General features: G+C 42.9%; 1 protein-coding gene across 4 annotated transcripts; it reads right to left on the reverse strand.

Moving 5' to 3' along the window:
* Window positions 1–366: 366 nt before the first annotated feature.
* On the reverse strand, window positions 367–19,298 carry ticam1 (toll-like receptor adaptor molecule 1). 4 transcript variants are annotated; one of them, XM_039767099.1, is made up of 4 exons: window positions 19,232–19,298; window positions 8,124–8,206; window positions 6,997–7,086; window positions 367–2,689 (listed from the first exon to the last, which is right to left on the reverse strand). In XM_039767099.1, exon 4 carries the CDS (start codon window positions 2,545–2,547, stop codon window positions 556–558), a length of 1,992 nt encoding a protein of 663 aa, XP_039623033.1. In that variant the 5' UTR covers window positions 2,548–2,689; window positions 6,997–7,086; window positions 8,124–8,206; window positions 19,232–19,298; the 3' UTR covers window positions 367–555. The 4 variants fall into 4 exon arrangements, with proteins under 4 accessions (XP_039623033.1, XP_039623031.1, XP_039623032.1 ...); XM_039767097.1 differs by lacking the exon at window positions 6,997–7,086; XM_039767098.1 differs by lacking the exons at window positions 6,997–7,086; window positions 19,232–19,298 and having other exon boundaries at window positions 8,124–8,599.
* Between the last annotated feature and the right edge of the window lie 1,251 nt (window positions 19,299–20,549).

Raw genomic sequence — 20,549 nt, forward strand, 5'->3', positions numbered from 1 at the left:
CAAAACACCTGGTTTGAATACTTTCACAGGGCGCTGTATTCACTAATCATGGTGTTGGAGAGCACGGACCGGTAGGGTGTTTAATAAGGTTTTTGGGGTCATAAGCCACATTCCCATTTCCCCATACAAGCATCTATAAGACCCACCTACGTCCCCTGGGTGAATCGAGCCCGATCATTGGTATCATCAGAGGCTGGGTCGAGCACAATCATCAGCGTCCTTGGAAGGTCAAGCACCACCATCAAAGCAGGGCATGTTGAGGGTTCAAGCACACACCCCCCCAATGGGCGACCCACTACCAATATAAACTCACAACCCACCCTCAACCTTGTGGTTGACACATACTGGATTAACACATGCAAGAAAGAATGTCACTCCAAGACAACATGGATCATATAATCAAGGTGCCAACGTGCTGCAAGTAAGAATTTCACTGTAACTCCATATACACGACGATAAGGACCCTATAAACCACATCACCGCTCCCACCAACCCGTTAATGGAAAATTAGCAACCGTCGTTTCAATAGCAGGTCTCCAAGCCTTCAGACCGTTCTCAAGTGTCCTCTCCTTCTTCTTCCTCGTCTTCGTTGTCTTCCACGTTCTCAGTAGCCACGCAGACGCTCATCCGAGCCTGATCACCGATCTGAATGTTCTGGGCATGGTGAATCTGGATGATATTCGGCTGCTGGTAGGCTGGGTGCAGTCGTCCGAGTTCTGGATTGTCCCCTGGGGTGGGTGTAGCTGCTGGGTTAGGGAAATTCGGTAGCTCTGGGATGAAGTAATTTTGACCATTATTGAAAAAAAGATTCTGCATACCAGGGGGTGGCAGACACTGCGCCGAAGGATGAAAGGGGGGCCGCTGTAACTGATACATTTGTTGTTGCCAAGCTTTTAAGAGATCGTGCTTGTGCTTCTCCTCAGCAGCAAGGCGGAGGTCGGCATTACACAGGCGCTGCAAGTTTTGGTTCAAGTCTTTCATCTCAGCTTCCTTCTGGTTTTTTTGAGAAATTCTTTGCTCTTGTAGCCAGAGGCTCCTTTGGCTTTCGATTGTATTTTTATCAAACGTCTTCTTCACCTTCTTCTCAAACCCCGGTTTCTTCTCATCCAGCGGATTTATGCAGCGAAGCGCGTAAGGGATGTCATTAGGAGATGCGCATCTTTTTTTGGGCTTGAAAGGGATAACGGTGTTGTACTTGTGGCGGTTCTCAATGGACTCGGTCAGCACCGAGTTGGTCTTGTAGGCGGCCCAGCGCGAGTTAAAATTTCTCGTTAGGAGGATGACGGTGAAGGCCGATTTGTTGACGGCTTCCTGAAGGCAACTCAAACGGCACTTCCCAGGTTGTTCAAAGTCCTGGCTGAAAGTGGCCCCCTTTCCTGCTCCCAGTCGCTCCAGGGTCTCCTGAACTTCCTCTGCCTGCTCAGCATCTTCTGGGGCGTGCAGTAAAACAAAGGAAAAAAACTCCACATCCAGGACTTCGTCCTCCTGTGCATTGGACGGCAAGTCTGGAGGTCCCGGGGTCCGAATGGCTTCAGGTACGCTTTTGGTGACCGACTCTTTGCCGTTTTTGTGGGCAGCGAAGCTTTCGGCACTTTCGGATGGGGTTGACACAGGCAGGCGATGGTCAGCCGTGGATGGAAAACGGCATCCTTGTGCGTTTCCTTTATCAATCGTGCACTTTGAATCAACAGGGGCGCTGCTCCTGCTCTGAAGAACCACTCCGGAAGGGAGAGCAACGGAGCGAGGTGCCACCTTCTGAGACAGACCCGATAACCGAGTGCTCCGTATCAGGGACTCACCATGTCTGTTAGACATACACTTTGAAGAAGGAGGACCAGCAGCATTTGTTACTTCACTCTCCGAGGAGATACCGGAATTGAAATTCTCCTCATTCCCAGATCTTTTGGATGCAAGGCACACCGTGGGAGACTGGCTGATTTCCAGATGACTAATACCAGAAAAAGGGCTATTATCGCAGGACCTTAAAGGACAAGGCAGGGCTGGACTAGGAGATGGAGGAGAGGGGGAAAGACCGTTTATTTGGGAGGTTAGCCCTCCTTCACTCTCCTCAATCCCCGAAAAATTCAAATGTGGTCCACATTCTCTTCTGCTCTCCGTGATCAGCTCCTCCACACTTGACAGACTCTTCCCAGGTCTGCGTTCATACGCTTTCACAGCGGCCACATAAGCGTCATCCCGCAAGCAGGCCTTGCACAGGTTTTCAGCAACCAGAACCTTAAAGATCCGGGCCACATCCACCAGGAAGTCCGGGTCATGTTGAAACGATGCCATTCTGTCATCTTCGGCAATCGGCGGGCTTTCGCAGACCAGTCTTTTGGCAATATAGCTGGCCGCCTGGGTATCAAGTTTCTCGAGTTCAGCCTGAGCTTCCACAGTTCGGCCGAGTTTCAGAAGAATCATGGAATGTACAAGTTTGTCGGCACAAGACCGCACTTCCCTGAAGGACAGGCTCAGAAGTCTCTCTTTCGGCGCCTTGGATAGTATCTGGAATGCATCCTCCACGGTTGGGTCCTGCTTTTCAGCCATTTTTGCTAATGAGGTGCCATATAAAAATATGGATCGGCCAACACATCAAGACTTCCGCACTCGCCAACACACTTGTTCTTTATTTGCACGGTGTGTTCAGTTGACAAAATGGGCTTCAATACAGTCATTCACAAATGCCAATCTGTTTCATAAAATAAAATTTAAAAAAAATGTTAGAAAATGGATGCATCACATCAACAAACATTCCGATACCATCAGAAACTTCGGCAATTGATCTGAAAGTTAAACTACTTTAATGACTTCACCAAAGAATCAGTTACCACATTTACACTATCACAAGTTTGGGGTCACCCAGAATATTTCATGCTGTTGATAAATCAAGAAACCATGAAATTGCTTTAAAAATACAAGCAAGGTATTACTAATGTTTATAAGGACTATTACTGTGTAGGACAAAGTGGGCATTGCCCATTCTGCTGGGCTTTAGTGGCACACCAGGCCTGTAAAAGGTGGCATATTTAGTACATACCCAGTTCTCAAAAAAAAAAAAAAAAGACCTTTACAATCCAAACTGGGCGGCACAGTGGTGCAGTGGGTAGTACTGCTGCCACGCAGTTAGGAAACCTGGGTTCGCTTCCCTGGTGGAGTTTGCATGTTCTCCCCGTGTCTGAGTGGGTTTCCTCCCACAGTCCAAAGACATGCAGGTTAGGTGCATTGGCGATCCGAAATTGTCCCTAGTGTGTGTGTGTGTGTGTGTGTGTGTGTGTGTGTGTGTGTGTGTGTGTGTGTGCCCTGCGGTGGGCTGGCAAACTGCCCGAGATTTGTTTCCTGCCTTGAACCCTGTGCTGGCTGGGATTGGCTCCAGCAGACCATGTGACCCTGTAATTAGGATATAGTGGGATGGATGGATGTTAAGAGTGCTCCAATTAGAGGGCACCTCCTGAAGGGGATTTTTCCTCCAATTTTTCCCACCATCCTCCTTTTCCCCCCACAACAGTTTCCAGTTTGCCCAGGGTTCGCCCAGAGATGGCTCGGCGTTCCCCAATAAGTTGCTTCAGGTTGTATGCATCTTTTGAGCTCGTACGCCAACTTGAAATGCAAAAGCCGACTCAGCTAGATAACTTCACAAGCAGATGGAGCTAAACCAGGAGAGCAAATAGACAAGGAGTTCAATTACAGACCGAAAATAACTTATGATTAAGAGGCTGGGCGCAATTCGCAATGGAGGTTTTGCTTTATATTTAGTGGTCGCATTTGGTAATCTTAGCTGGAACGGGGCATACCTCAACGGCACCTATTAATTTTAGTCACACTCACTATGAATAATGGAGAAGGTGTGAAGGGTTTATGCCCCCTTAGCAACTTCACATAGGAGAACTGCTACTTTTAAACAGTAATAAATTTCATTTACTGTCTCCTCAAAATTGTTTTGGGGTTTATCCGACACATTTTGGCATTAAAAAGCCTGTGAACAGGCACCTTGAGCGTGGGAAAGGCACTATATAAAAAAAATAAATATTTAAACAAGCATGCTTATATCAAGTTAAAAAGTGTGCTAAAAAGTTAACAGAATACGTCTCTTATACATCACTCATAGAATAAAAAGGTGGGCATTTTTCATCAATCAATAAATATATCTTTTATTTTATGAGTGATGTACAAGTAATCCCTCCTCGCTCGCGGGGGTTGCGTTCCAGACCCCCCCGCGAAGTAGAAACCATTTGTTTGTATGGTTATTTTTATATATTTTAAGCCCTTATAAACTCTCCCACACCGTTAACATTATTAGAGCCCTCTAGACATGAGAGAACACCCTTTAGTCAAAAGTTTAAACTGTGCTTCATGACAAGACAGAGATGACAGTTCTTTCTCACAATTAAAAGAATGCAAACATATCATCTCTTCAAAGGAGTGCACACGTCAGGAGCAGAGAATGTCAGAGAGAGAGAGAGAGAGAGAGAGAGAGAGAGAGAGAGAGAAGCAAACAATCAAAAAATCAATACATGCTTTTGGGCTTTTAAGTATGCCGAAGCACCGCGAGAAGGCGGCATTTTTTACAGGAGCGTCCGTATCTTCTAGGCAAACAGCCTCTGTGCAAACAGCCCCACCGTCAGGCAGAGAGAGTGAGAGAGATAGAGAGAAGCAAACAATCAAGCACCGCGTGGGAAGCATATCTTAGATCATCGAGTAGTTTTATTTAATACGTAATACGTGCTCTGATTGGGTAGCTTCTAAGCCATCCGCCAATAGCATCCCTTGTCTGAAATCAACTGGGCAAACAAACTGAGGAAGCGTGTACCATAAATTAAAAGACCCATTGTCCGCAGAAATCCGCAAACCAGCGAAAAACTATTTGCCCCCTTCCCGATTTCTTATTCTTTTGCATGTTTGTCACACAAAATGTTTCTGATCATCAAACACATTTAACCATTAGTCAAATATAACACAAGTAAACACAAAATGCAGTTTTTAAATGATGGTTTTATTATTTAGGAGAAAAAATCCAAACCTACATGGCCCTGTGTGAAAAAGTAATTGCCCCCTGAACCTAATAACTGGCTGGGCCACCCTTAGCAGCAATAACTGCAATCAAGCGTTTGCGATAACATGCAATGAATCTTTTACAGCGCTCTGGAGGAATTTTGGCCCACTCATCTTTGCAGAATTGTTGTAATTCAGTTTTATTTGAGGGTTTTCTAGCACGAACCGCCTTTTTAAGGTCATGCCATAGCATCTCAATTGGATTCAGGTCAGGACTTTGACTAGGCCACTCCAAAGTCTTCATTTTGTTTTTCTTCAGCCATTCAGAGGTGGATTTGCTGGTGTGTTTTGGGTCATTGTCCTGTTGCAGCACCCAAGATCGCTTCAGCTTGAGTTGACGAACAGATGGCCGGACATTCTCCTTCAGGATTTTTTGGTAGACAGTAGAATTCATGGTTCCATCTATCACAGCAAGCCTTCCAGGTCCTGAAGCAGCAAAACAACCCCAGACCATCACACTACCACCACCATATTTTACTGTTGGTATGATGTTCTTTTCTGAAATGCTGTGTTCCTTTTACGCCAGATGTAACAGGACATTTGCCTTCCAAAAGTTCAACTTTTGTCTCATCAGTCCACAAGGTATTTTCCCAAAAGTCTTGGCAATCATTGAGATGTTTCTTAGCAAAATTGAGACGAGCCCTAATGTTCTTTTGCTTAACAGTGGTTTTGCGTCTTGGAAATCTGCCATGCAGGCCGTTTTTGCCCAGTCTCTTTCTTATGGTGGAGTCGTGAACACTGACCTTAATTGAGGCAAGTGAGGCCTGCAGTTCTTTAGACGTTGTCCTGGGGTCTTTTGTGACCTCTCGGATGAGTCGTCTCTGCGCTCTTGGGGTAATTTTGGTCGGCCGGCCACTCCTGGGAAGGTTCACCACTGTTCCATGTTTTTGCCATTTGTGGATAATGGCTCTCACTGTGGTTCACTGGAGTCCCAAAGCTTTAGAAATGGCTTTATAACCTTTACCAGACTGATAGATCTCAATGACTTCTGTTCTCATTTGTTCCTGAATTTCTTTGGATCTTGGCATGATGTCTAGCTTTTGAGGTGCTTTTGGTCTACTTCTCTGTGTCAGGCAGCTCCTATTTAAGTGATTTCTTGATTGAAACAGGTGTGGCAGTAATCAGGCCTGGGGGGGCTACGGAAATTGAACTCAGGTGTGATACACCACAGTTAGGTGATTTTTGAACAAGGGGGCAATTACTTTTTCACACAGGGCCATGTAGGTTTGGATTTTTTTTTTCTCCCTAAATAATAAAAACCAACATTTAAAAACTGCATTTTGTGTTTACTTGTGTTATATTTGACTAATGGTTAAATGTGTTTGATGATCAGAAACATTTTGCGTGACAAACATGCAAAAGAAATCAGGAAGGGGGCAAATAATTTTTCACACCACTGTATATTTAGATATGCTTACATTTAAAATCTGCGATGGAGTGAAGCCGCCAAAGTTGAAGCGCGATATAGCGAGGGATCACTGTACAAGAGATTTTTTTTTAAACTTTTTAACTTAATAGAAGCGTCGTTTTTAAAAAGTATTTTTTATATATATATTTTATTTTCAAATTTTTAGTCTGTTTGTTTTAGTATAAATTTTGTAATCAATATTTTAACACTTCCTTTAATATTTCTATCCGTTACTAGTGCTATCTATTGGTGAAATCTTAAACTATGAAAATTTCATTTCTTAATTAATACGGATTAATTGATCAATTAGTGAAACCGATTATTGATTCATGTATTGTCATTGGAAGTGTTTAAATGTGCAAAATTTCAAGTCATTTGGACAATAGGAAGTGGCTTAAATATCGATTACAAGATTTGTACCAGACAACAAACAGGTGAAGTTAAAATAAAGCGTGGTGGTAATAATAATAATAATAATAAAATGTATTGTTATTAACTAAAGGCAGTTTAAAACTAAAGAAATCCTCAGATCTCCATACCTCAATTATCAGATTGCCCATCCCCAATCCATGGTCATGGCCAGCTCTAGCCCAATATCGCCATCGTCATCAAATTCTCACACGTGACACCTGTAAACCATGAGGACTGATTTAGATCATTTATGTTGGGTAGAATGCCCAGGGGGCGCTGGGTGGTCTCAGAACCCTTGAAGATTTTTGTTTTTTTTTTTTTCTGTCCTCCCAGCCATCAGACCTTATTTTATTTTTGTTATTTTAGTATTGCCTAATGATATTCTTATATTTCTATTTTTTTTTTTTATATAAAGTTTTCTTTCTGGGCAGCGCAGTGGTAGCGGTGCTTCCTCGCAGTAAGGAGACCTGGGTTCGCTTCCCGAGTTTGTTCTCCCCTTGTCTGCGTGGATTTCCTCTCACAGTCCAAAGACATGCAGGTTAGGTGCATTGGCGATCCTAAATTGTCCCTGGTGTGTGTGTGTGTATGCGCCCTGCTTGGGATTTGTTCCTGCCTTGCGCCCTGTACTGGCTGGGATTGGCTCCAGCAGACCCCCCGTGACCCTGTAGTTTGGATTTAGCGGGTTTGATGATGGATGGATGGATAGAAGGCGATAGGAATTAACAATAAGAAGTCATCTGCTACGGCACTTTTCATTGTTATGGTTTCAGAAAGATGCACGAGACAAACAAGACCCGTAAAGAAGGAGACTACCTGGCTTCAACGGACTTAAGCTACGATACTGCATAATCCATCCAACTTCCAGACAGCTCTCAAAGGAAACCAGTTCTACATAAAGACTGCGATGGCAGCTTGAGTCTTAATTATCTGCCTGACTGACTTCTCTTTCTTCATCTTGTAAAGCACTTTGAGCTCCATCATTTGTATGAAAACATGCTCTAGAAAGAAATGATGTTGTTGTTGTTGTTGGCAAGAAGCATTAAGGAGAAGGCAGGAACAAGCCAGGACACCCCCAGCCAGTCCCTCACTGGGCACAGTCATTTATTCAGAATCAACTAAGAGTTCCCAATTAACCCAACATCCACATCTTTGGGTTGATGGAGGAAGCCAGTGTATAATACAAACGCAGGGTTAACGTAAAAACGCCATGCAGCCAGTGACCAATACCCTGGAATGATGATGCAGCAACACTTACCACTCCGCTCCATGTCACCCTCCTGTGTACTGGCAGTCACACAAGCTTCACGAGTGCCTCTCGGGCAACAGCTGGGGTTTATTCTGTGGGAAGAAGAAAAGTGACGCACCAGAATTAATGCCGTTTCAATTTACTCTGGAATGGAGGAGACATTGCTGGAGGACAACCAAAGTCACTTCCAGTGTGATCATCACAAGCCCCGTCTCTTCTGCTTGTCACCTTATGTAAATCCTGCATCTCCTGGAAATGAGCAATCACTACGGAACCAGCTTTAGAAGAGGATGGAGCTCTGCAACTAAAGCGCCACAGAAGGAGGAGCCTTCAATACGAGGTCGGGGTCTTTACGAACCGATTTTTTTTTTCCCCCTCACCTTTCAACACCAGATATGGAATGGCATCTTCTGGATAGATCCCCAACTCTTTTTCTTTGTCCATGTACATTTTCTTTTACAGTACAGTAAAACCTTGGATTGCGAGTAACTTGGTCTACGAGTGTTTTGCAAGAGCAGCAAAAATGTAATAAATTTTAACTTGATAAACGAGCGAGGTCTTGCAATACGAGCAGTAGGTATACACTTTGTCCGCCAAGCGTCACTTGAGGATTGTGGGTAATCGTCTCCCATCTCCCATGGCATGCCTCACTCTATAGTCAACATCCATACAAGCAAATACTGTTTACTATAGCATGGTGAGCACGCGTGTGTGTGTGTTGCAACGTGCGAGTCCCCGTCTTGCACCCCAAAACACGAAGCCGAGTCTCAGTACTGAAGCGACACCAGCTTTATTCAGCGTGAAACAGGAACAGCGCGGTTATTTACTGTAGCGGGATCTACCGCTCTCTCCTATACAGAGACACAGCAATCGAGCAGGGTCGTGCCCAGCTTAGTGCCCAACTAATCCTGTGTTCTTGCATTTATAATGTTCCTTGCATCACCCATCAACGGCAGGCCCTTATAGCATGACCACGATCTTTTCCGATTCATTTTTATGGCGAACTGCTACAGCGCTGGGAGCCTGCATTTGCTTCGGGACGCTCTTCCGCATGTCGTCCCGTTGGGTGGAATCCCGGTAATCAGGTGGCACGGTTTTTTGGCCCACGGTGTAGTGTATTGCCGATTAATTCAGTTAACAACAGACCAGCAGCAGCAGTCAGTCTCCCAACTCCGACTAAGACTGAGCACAGTGGACTGGGAGGAGTCTGCACTCTGCAGCTCACGAATGCCGGGACGGGGCAGACCTCATTGACGTCTATCAGACAACAGCTTTGAACAGCAACTTGAAATCGCAATGCATCAGTCTGTTGCAGCTGCATTATCTGTGCTAAGAAACTTGCCATCACAGAATGATGACAAGAAACTGGATGCATCAGTAAAAGCTGAAATGGCGGGGCTTCAGAGCAACGCAAGTGCAGGTGTTGTTTAGAACAAGTGTATCAGTATCTGATCAGGTAGATTGCGTTGCATTCAAAATTTTTTTTTTTTTAAAAAAACGTTAGTCTATCATATATCCTCTCTATGGCATTTGCCACTTGATTGACATACAGGGTGGCCAGTCCAAGATCTCTTTTCTTCTAACACACTGGTCATCCCACATGCACCCGTACAATAAGATTGCGATTCAGACTACGAATGCCATGAATGTAATTACACCGATCTACATGCTGTCAAATAAACGAACCAAACTCCGTGGCTTCGCCTCAGACGCCATCATGCAGCGAGTGTGTACGCCTGATGAGCCCAGCATTAGGGCGAAAAACGTGTAGCGTACTCTTTGCATAATTTGACAGTAAAACTTTGCAACATTCTATGATCTGCTTCTCGCAACTGAAGAGGGAAGCGTGACGGATGTTTGCCGACACAAGCGTTACCTGGTAGGTAACCACCCATACAATCAGATTGTGATTCAGACTACGAATGCCATAAATGTAATTACCCCGATCTACATGATGTCAAATAAACGAACCACACGCTGTGGTGCAATGTAAAGGGCGAAACACGTGTCGCATACTCTTATTGTTTGACAGTAAAACTATGCCCTCTCTCTCATATATATCAGTGGAACCTCGGTTTACGAGTGTTTTGCAAGACGAGCAAAAATTTTTAATAAATTTTGACTTGATAAACGAGCGATGTCTTGCAATACGAGCAGTATGGATACACTTTGTCTGCTGAGCGTCATGTGATTACAACTGAGCTGATGGTTCTTCTCTCTCCTTATCTCGCTCGCTCGCCCAGCGCGTCTCTCTCTCTCTCTCCTTATCTCGCCGCCGCCAGCGTCTCTCTCTCTCTCTCTCTCTCCTTATCTCGCTCGCCTCTCTCTCTCTCTCTCTCTCTCTCTCCTTATCTCGCTCGCCCGTCTCTCTCTCTCTCTCTCTGGCAATCGTCTCCTATTCTCCATCTGAGTCTGTGTGCCTCACTCATATAGTCAACATCCATACGAGCGTATACGGTTTACTACAGCATTGTGACTGTGTGTGTTTTGTGAAGTGCAAGTCCCCATCTTGCTCCCCAAAACACTAAGCCGAGTCTCAGTACTTTAACAGCACCAGCTTTTGTTCTGCTTGAAACAGCAACAGCGCTGTTATTTATTGTAGCGGGATCTTTATAATGTTCCTTTTATGACCCATTGACGACAGGCGCTCATAGCATGTCCACGATCTTTTTGGATGCACTTAAACGGCAAACTGCTACAGCGCTGGGAGACTGCGATTGCTTTGGGACGCTCTTCTGCATGTTGTCTCTTTGGGTGGAATCCCACATGAGTTTAGAAACTCACACCAGCCATGATTCTTTTTAATGGTAAAGTGCAGGTTAATTTGTATTATGAATTTTACTTTATATTTCGTATTAATCATTTTTATATGAATAGTTTTGGGTTGTGGAACGAATCATCCGAGTTTCCATTATTTCTTATGGGGAAATTCGCTTTGATATGCGAGTGCTTTGGATTGCGAGCACGTTTCCGGAAAAAACTATGCTTGCAAACCGAGGTTCCCCAGTACTTAATGATTACTAAGCAGGACTAATCGCACTCATCCCCCGAGGAGCACAGTAAATGTGGCCAACTGTATTTGTTCTAGCCAATCAGACAAGAGGGTGGCACGGTGGTGCAGTCTTAGCGCTGCTGTCTCACAGTAAGGAAACCATCCCGGGTTCTCCCTGCATGCAGTGTGCCTGTTCTCTCTGTGTCTGCGCTGGTTTCCTCAAGATGCTCCAGTTTCCTCCCACTGTCCAATGACATGCAGATTTGGTGAATTCTGAATTGGCACTAGAGTGTGTGTGTTTGAGGTGTGGGTGTTGGCCCTGCTATTGTAAAAAAAGATAGATAGATATGAAATGAACGGCACAATACGTTAGATACATAGATACTTTATTAATCCCAAGAGCAAACTCACATTCCAAGGGGAAATTCACATACTTTGTTTGCAGGAGCGATATATTTGCGCTAATCCGAGACAGAGGCTGCCGGCCGAGGGGAAGGGGAAGCGTGATGTCAGGAGTAGGGAGCCAGGCAGGGCCCTCCTTACTGTCCTGTTGCACGACTACGCAGGCGAGCCACGGGGCACGTCTAGTTAAATATAACAAGGAGTGTCATTGCAGAGAAGAGGAAGAGAGATCAGAAAAAAGAGACGAGACAACGTATATAGTTGTGTGTGCCAGGCATTTTGTAATAAACACCCCTTTGATTTGAACCCAGGACTGTTTTGTTTGTTCCCCATAGCTTTCACACTCTCTCTCCTATAGTTACGCATATGGGACTGGCATCACTAACAACATTTGCAGCAAGTAAAGATCAAAGCAAGACAAACACGGAGTGGCCATTTGGCTTGTCTACAGCAACGATGACAGGAGTTGCTCCATTTATCAAAACTAAAATAAAATGTGTTTAGCTTTTCAATGTTTTAAAGGACAAGGCACATCTCTCTCTCTGACATCTCCAGTTTTGATGTCACTACACTGGTTGCCTGTGTCATTCAGGATTGACTTTAAAATACTGTTTATGGTTTATAAAGCCTTAAATAATCTCACTCCATCTTATATATCGGAATGCCTGACGCGTTATATTCCAAATCGTAACCTTAGATCTTCAAATGAATGTCTCCTTATAATTCCAAGAGCTAAACTTAAAAGAAGTGGTGAGGCGGGCGGCCTTCTGCTGTTATGCACCTAAAATCTGGAATAGCCTGCCAATAGGAATTCGCCAGGCTAATATAGTGGAGCACTTTAAAACACTGCTGAAAACACATTACTTTAACATGGCCTTTCTATAACTTCACTTTAACTTAATCCTGATACTCTGTATGTTCAATTCTTCATAATAATTATTCACAGTGGCTACAAAATCCACACTGACCCCTATTCTCTCTTCTGTTTCTTTTTCCGGTTTCTTTGTGGTGGCGGCCTGCGCCACCACCACCTACTCAAAGCATCATGATGCACCAATATTGATGGACTGAAAGCCAGAAGTCTACGTGACCATCATCATCAGGTCCTTCCGTGAGAACCCTAAATACAAAGAGGACTGTTTGACTTATGTTAGGTAGAATGCCCAGAGGGGACTGGCGGTCTCTTGGTCTGGAACCCCTACAGATTTTTTTTTTTCTCCAGCTTTTGGAGTTTTTTTTTTTTGTTTTTTCTGTCCACACTGGCCATCGGACCTTACTCTTATTCTATGTTAATTAATGTTGACTTATGTTTATCTTTTATTGTGTCTTCTATTTTTCTATTCATTTTGTAAAGCACTTTGAGCTACATTTTTTTGTATGAATATGTGCTATATAAATAAATGTTGATTGATTGATTGATTGAAGGCACATCTCTCTCTCTCTACTGTGTTAACAGTGGAATCACCGAAACCTGCAGTTAAGACCATCAAAGCGGCAAACTTCATTGTTAAATATGAATCTCCAAGCACCGAGTTTGTGTCGCTCATCTGGATTTAATAAAAAGCCAATGAATAAGATTTCTGTTTTTGTTGTGGTATCAAAGAGTAGAGCATCAAAAAATTCCAGTGGAATTAAATACAAAAAATGTTAGTATTGTGATGTCCCTACGTGTGGGCACACACACGACACAGCTTTTTACAGGATGGTATTCATACCAAATGTAACTGCATTGAGGGGGAGAGTCAGCTATGGTACTATGGCCATGTGGTGCATTCCACCCCGAGGGCGATCCAGCTCGTAAGATCCTCATTGTTGAGGACCCGAGTGGCTGAACCAGGCCACCTGACACCTGGCTGCGGCAGACAGAGGGTGGGACTGGACCGCATGTCTTACTAGAGGGGGGGGTTGCCAACTAGGATCCCAAGCAGTTTCGTCATGTGGTGGGTGCGGCAATGCACTGTAATAATAATAATTCATTACATTTAAATAGCGCTTTTCTCAGTACTCAAAGTGCTATCCACACAGACGGTACCAGTGGATGATCCCCAACCTGACCTGGTATTCACACTGGGGTGGTACCTGTTTGTGTCTGAAATATGCATGACCTTTTACACAGACGGTGACCAATTTACTTGCCTGGTGAGCTAACTGTACTGCGTATAATAAATAGTATACAGTAATCCCTCGCTACTTCGCGGTTCACTTTTCGCGGATTCACGACTTTGCAGGTTTTTAAATATAGTACTGTAGTAGTATTTCCTAGTCTAAGAACAACAAAACAAGTTCAGTGACTAAGTGCGTTGTAACACGGGCTGTGATTGGCACATGGGATGGGAGACGACAAATCACAGCTTCCCGCTTTCTAATCGGGCCCGTGATTGGTGCTTTGACTGATGCCCAGATCCCACAGCATCTCCCCTTGTCTCTGTGTCGCGGACGTCATGACCGCCTACAAGCTGCGCTTTGACCGGAAAAAGAAGCAGCGGCAGCAACTGCCGATGACAATGTTTAAGCAGCCTCGCAAAAAACAGCCAGTTCCTACTACTACGGATACACCTTCGGAAACCGTGGAAGAGGTGCCCCAGGAAATGGCACCGCCGTCTGAAGAGACGTAAAATACAGTCATCGGCTGCGCAATAGTCATCATCACCTTCATTGTCATCATTTTTACTGCACAGCATATTCATCACTATCATCACGTCATATATAGCTACGTGTACTTCGCTATACAGTAACTGTAAACTTATCTACCGATTTCATATTGCTTAACAGTTGTCCCTGTTATTAATAGAGTAAAGGGTGGGTTGTAAACAGTACAGGGAGGGTTTAAAACCGTCCAAATACATGTTAAATAATTAAATAAATAAATTTGGTGTCCCAACTTCGTGGAAATTCAGTTATTACGGCCGGCCTTGGAACCTATCTCCCGCGATAAACAAGGGATTACAGTATAATAAAACACAAAGGCCTGTCTGTCTGTGTGTGTCCAGTGCAGTAATCTGATTGGTCAGTCTGGCTTTGGTGATCCAATCGAAAGAGGAAGTACAACTGCGAGATGCAGGAGGAGTAGCAAAGGTGTAGGAGGAACACATCACTACCAGGTAGCACAGAATGGGTAGTGCCAGGCACAACGAGAGTCACCTTCAAAAATGGGAAATATAAAAAGAGGGCAGGAGGCAAGCGAGGCTCCTCGAAAATAATCCCAGAGTCTGAGAAATTGGCTTTATGAGAATGTGTTTGACAGAGGAAGCGCCGGTCAAGAGAGGTCCAGACACGTACAGATACCTGTGAAAGACTCTGAAGGTACACGCAAGTCAAAAAGATATCAAATATTTTTTAAACATATTCTATTACTGGTGTTCGACTTGTCACATGGCTAGTATCATACAAGTTAATGTATTTGATTGTATATTCCATGGAGTGATTTCCTGTGGTATCTCTAAACTGTAATTTACATTCAAGTACTGCATGGACTAGGCGTGTAGCCAGGAATAGATTTTATGGCTGTTCTAGTTTTAAAATAGATAAGGGGCAATTTTCCCCCAAAAAAAAATTTAAAAAAATCCATCAATTCATACTGTTATATTCACATAACTGAATTATTAAGACCATGCAAAAGTGGAGCAAAAATTACCAAGGCAATCAAACGCTGTCCCTTTGCAGAACACGGCATCTTTCACTATGCTGTATTCGATCCTTTTGAATTGTTCCTACCATTTTGCAAAAAAATTGAGTCTTTCTTTCCCATTATCCGAGTTGTCGGAAAAAATGCACACTAGTTGGAGTGGTTGGTTCATCGAATAGCTTTGACGAATCATTTGGTGGTTCTATCAAGGCATACTCGTCTTTTGGGGCCGCTAAAGCCAGAGTTTCCTCAGATGAAGACACGACTGAAACGTTTGCTCCAGTCATCATCTCCACCACAAATATTGTGTGTCATGTGTGTCCCGGCGTTCGTCTTCATCTAAAAACGAGGCTTTTTGAAAAACGGTGATATTTGCATTTGTTTTGCCATGTCAGTAATAATCCCTCAAAAAAAGAAACTCTTTTGGCGTTTGTCAAACATACTCAATTAAGCAACTTAGGGTTTTGTGAACTGTCTAATAACTACTACTAATCAGGTTACATATACACCGTAAAACCATCTCATTTATTTATTTATTGCAAATTCAGTAAACCAATGGGATTTGGCACTTCACTTCGCAACCAAAGGGAAAGATAAAATAAGAAATTCCCAGTTAAAAAATTTTACAAATTTACATTTTTACAAAATGTAAACTCCTCAGAAACTTCAAAAGACTGTGTTGGATAGTCATCTTATCCAAAGATCTTAACCAGACATTGTTCTCTCTTGTTAAATAAATCTGAAGAGGTCTATTAATTTCTTTACATTCAAGATGTCTCACTTAAAGATTTACTAATGTTTCTTGTCCTAGTGTGTGTATAAACACAGGGAACTCCAGTTTCTGTCTTACATCTCGCCTGAGTTTCCTCGAAAGCCTGCATATTGTAATCTTTTTATTTAGCCAATAAAGGGGGTCATTTTGCTTGATTTCTCACAAGATGTAACAAAATATTTCAGGCCTAAGGCCAATCAGGGTAATAATTCTTTAATAATTCTTTGTATTTATCTAGCGCTTTTCTCACTACTCAAAGCACTCAGCAATTGCAGGATACGGGCCTTGCTCAAGGGCTCAACAGAGCAGAGTCCCTTTTTGGCATTTACGGGATTCAAATTCCTTCCGATTGCCAGAGCAGATACCTAGCCTCAGAGCCACCACTCCGCCTGGGTAGGGTAGGGTAGGGTAGGCCACTAGTATGAACCATTCCATATCAATTTTTACTTTCTCGTATATGAAAAAAATAGGGAAAGTACTGGAATCGTCCCAAAAAATAAATAAATAAAATAAATGGATTGCAATTTTGATGAATCGACGTTTTTAGATCTCCCCGAGTCCGAAAATACCATTTTTGGAATTATGTCTGTCTGTCTATTATAAGATAACTTGAGTTCACTTGAGGTAAGGGTTAGTTAGTTGGTGTCGAACTCCAGTCCTGGAGGGCCGCAGTGGCAGCAGGTTTTCATTCTAACCATCTTCTTAATTAGTAACCAGTTTTGGATGCTAATTAACTTCTTTAGCTTTAAATTAACTTGACTCAGGCCCCTTAGTAGTTTTTTTCCTTAATTAGCAGTCAAACACTAATCATTATATTTAATTTGATACTATCCGTATGTATGGTGTTCGCATCAATACAAGTTAGAACCATGCAATGGGACTCTGACTCTGTAGTTAGAACATCACGTGGCAAACGCGGACGCAGTATTGCATGATTGGCTAAAAATGTTCGAATGCGTCAGTGATGCTGTTAGACGGCGGAGTATAGTAAGTCGGTGTTGGTTCGAGCAGACAACAGTAAGTTTGGTTGGTTTTTGGGACGTTGGTTTGGTGGGGTGTACCTTCCAGGACTAACCTCGTCGACTGACTTAAACCCTTCGACAGCTCAGGAACTGTAAGTAATTTAGAACATATCGCCATTTGCTAGGTATGTCGAAATCTATCTTTGGGCAGTTCAGTTTTGGCATCCGTCCTTCTGACATCTATTGGCAAACCGAGTAATGACGGCTGAGTATTAACAACGGTCATTGTTTAAATTTTAGCCGATCTCAGATCTAAAATGACCACGGCAACATAATTATTATTCCGACTCTGATTACAGTCGTAAAATACGGTTTGTTTTGAAAATATGTTTGCTGGAAAAAAATCAAATGATGTGCGCTGAGGAGCTGAGTTCACGTCTCGCAGCCTCGTTTCAACAGGAAGCTCTTCACTACATCGGCCGAAAAACATCCATTTTAAGCACAAATCAGTGCCATGATAACAAAATCATTTCAAGGACTTAAAAAAAACAAATAATTCTTTGCAGAGAAAAGTATGGATTTCACAAACGTAGAATTTGTAGCCTGATTCAATCGGTCTCCCAGTCGCTAGTGAGACATAAAACAAGCAGGACATGACCAGCTCACCTGCACCCATCAAAGAAAATCTGAAAATAAAGATGAAGGTCTCAGTAAGGTTGATCCCTCAGGTTACCAGAACATTTTAGGAGATCTTAGGAAAAAAAAAAAAAAATCAACAGTTTTAGAAATGTCTGCAAAAAGAGAGCAGCAACAAGCCATGGAATTGAATAACGGGTTTAATTAACAGCAAGAATCAGCTTCTCATTTAGGAACTGTTTAGAGTTTGAAGCCCCAATTCAGCTGGTCATCTGGTGGTTCGTTTCATGTCTATTTCTGTTTGGCTGTCATTTAATGAAGAAAAGAAAACAATTCAGAAGACGTAATCCTTAAAAACTATTTAAAACTATATTAAAATAGAGGGAAAAAAAGTTAATTAGCAGTGAAAACTGGACACTGATTAGGAAAAGGGTCAGAAAGAGAACCTGCACCCACTGCGGCCCTCCAGGCCTGGAGTTTGACACTTGTGACTTCAGTCAACCGAATTTTGAATACAAGTATTAGGTACAAAACAGATTTCTATCCGCTTTTGAGCGATTTCTGCTAACCACAAGTGGTGCTTTTTTTTTTTTTTTCTTCCCAATGCTGCTGCAGAGTCCGATTCATTCAGCCTTACTTTGATAATAACTGTTCAATATATTATTAATTTGATTTGTTGTTGATGGTTCTTTAAATTTACACAATATAAAAATATAATCATTGTCTTGCGGTTTACTCCTCAAATACCCATCCCCATATCTGAGAATATGATAAAGTCGAGGGGAGACCACTCTTGATTTTTTTTTTTTTTTTGCAGGTGGGGAAAGGTTACTTCGGGTCACAGTGCTGGCTCAGAGAGGGGACTTCAGCTGGTGAAAGTGCAGTGCCCTGAACACAATAATCAACTGCGTGCGCACATTTTCCTGGGCTTGTTTTAACACATCGGCACATTTAGCTCACATCTGTAACTTCCCCAAATCAACAATGAAACAACAAGCCAACTTATAGGTCAGTCTGAAACTAAAATCAAACCCCGATCAGCTTCAGCTCAGTGGCCGTTACTGCATCAACGTTCCTCCTACAGATCTTAATCCATTCATAATCATGCGGCCACTTTTATTATGTGCAGTTCAGGTTTAATAAACCTGCTGCCCACCATTTCGGCACTGCTAACGCACAAGGGAAGAATCAGCACGGAACAGGGAGTCAGTTTAAGCAGTTAACGTTAACAACTCACACCAGGCCCGTTTTAGAGTGGCCCATTAACCGAACACGCGGGTCTTTAAGAAAATCACGGAGAGTAACCGGGTTAGTTATTTTAATGCGTTTAAAAAAAAACACTTTGCCGATGTCAGGAACTTTGGCCTCGGCGTCACCCAACTTCCCAAGCGTTAAATGGGGAGTCTGACGTGTCAGCGACGGTAGCTGCGACCACACAGCCAACTCTCTTCGCAGTTCAGATTTAACCCATTTGCTCCACCTACTCGTCTGCATTTGCTGTCATTTCCTTTTCTAGCCGACCGACTGCGTGTCCCTTTCTCTTTCCAAAAAACGAAAGCACCTGAAGGCAGGTCAACAAAAACTTCCAATAGAGTCCGGCTCCTCTAACCAGTGCAACGTGTTTGCTTTAAAGAGTTACCCTCGCAATATTAAGAAGAAGCAGAAAAAAAGCTTTGATCACCTAACAACCTATACCCCAAAACTTCAAAAAATTTGAAAGTAGCTCACCTAAACACACTGAATTCAGGAAGACACAGCCGCTTTCTGACATTGACCCCGCCCCAGAGAGGCGCTCACGTGCCCTTAAGTCTTCCGGTGAGAGGGCGTGTCCTCTTCCAGCTTACCTTTACGTGAGCTGCGGCATTTCTGTATTATTGATGCTAAATAGAAATATAACCGCTTATTTATATTGTACTGACTGTGTTAACAGTACTGAGGCAAATAAGGGAATATGCATGGAGCACAAGGATGTCTGTATGTTCAGTTTTTGACACCTAGGAATACTGTGCTTTATACAGTGTGGAATGCTCTTTGGAATTGTCAGGTATATGGGCCATGGAGAAGAAAAAAATACGGACTTAATGAAGAAAAAAATAAAACGTATGTCGAGACAAAAGTCGACATTTTGATTTTATTCTCGACGTTTCAATTTTAATCTCGCCATTTATAGCGAGATTAAAGTCGACATTTTCACTTTAAACCCTTGTTTTTTTCTCTCTCTAGTTTAACTTTGCCATTTCGTAAACTTCATCTTAAAATCAATGTTTCATTTGCTAGATTTTCTTAAACCCTGTCATAAGTTAATGTAGCACATTAAATGCTTTGTATTAAATGTTCCCTGACCTAGTTATTAATCGCTGCGTCCTTCTTAAACTACCCGCAGGCAGTGATCGCCGCAAAGAATTCATTCACTTCATGATATTCCTGCTTTCCGAACATTTAGAATGCTAAGATAAATACTTGATATCATTTTCATAATGAAATGCATTAAATCAGTGGTACCCAATGCGTCGATCGCGATCGACCAGTAGATCGCTAATGTAGTGCAGGAAGATCGCGTTGCATTCAAAAAAAAATTTTTTTAAACGTTAGTTTATCATATATCCTCCCTATGCCATTTGCCACTTGATTGACATACAGGGCGACCAGTTTGAGATCTGTCTTCTTCTCACACACTGGTCATCCCGCACGCACGATCAAACGCGCGAGCTACTGCAAAACTCCGGCTGTGATCTAGTTAGCCTTCCAATTTATATCGACTAAAGAAGGGATTTAAAAAAAATGTTTAGGGAGGTTATGGGCTGGATGTGGAATTGAAAGAGGATTTTTTTTTCTCACAATGTCACAATCGAAATGAGTTCGTCTGACATCCGAGGTTCGATCCCCGATGAGGGGTGCAGTGGAGTGTGTACGCCTGATGAGCCCAAAATAGGGCGAAACACGTGTCGCATACTCTTTGCATTATTTGACAGTTAACTATGTAACATTCTATAATCTGCTTCTCGCAACTGAGAGGGCACCCGTGGCGCATGTCTGCCGACTTGCA

The sequence above is a fragment of the Polypterus senegalus genome, chromosome 10, assembly GCF_016835505.1.
Source record: "Polypterus senegalus isolate Bchr_013 chromosome 10, ASM1683550v1, whole genome shotgun sequence".
NCBI classification, from domain to species: domain Eukaryota; kingdom Metazoa; phylum Chordata; class Cladistia; order Polypteriformes; family Polypteridae; genus Polypterus; species Polypterus senegalus.

Excerpts from the sequence above, each read along its gene's own strand:
- ticam1 (XM_039767097.1), bottom strand. The coding sequence starts at position 2,547 with ATGGCTGAAAAGCAGGACCCAACCGTGGAGGATGCATTCCAGATACTA.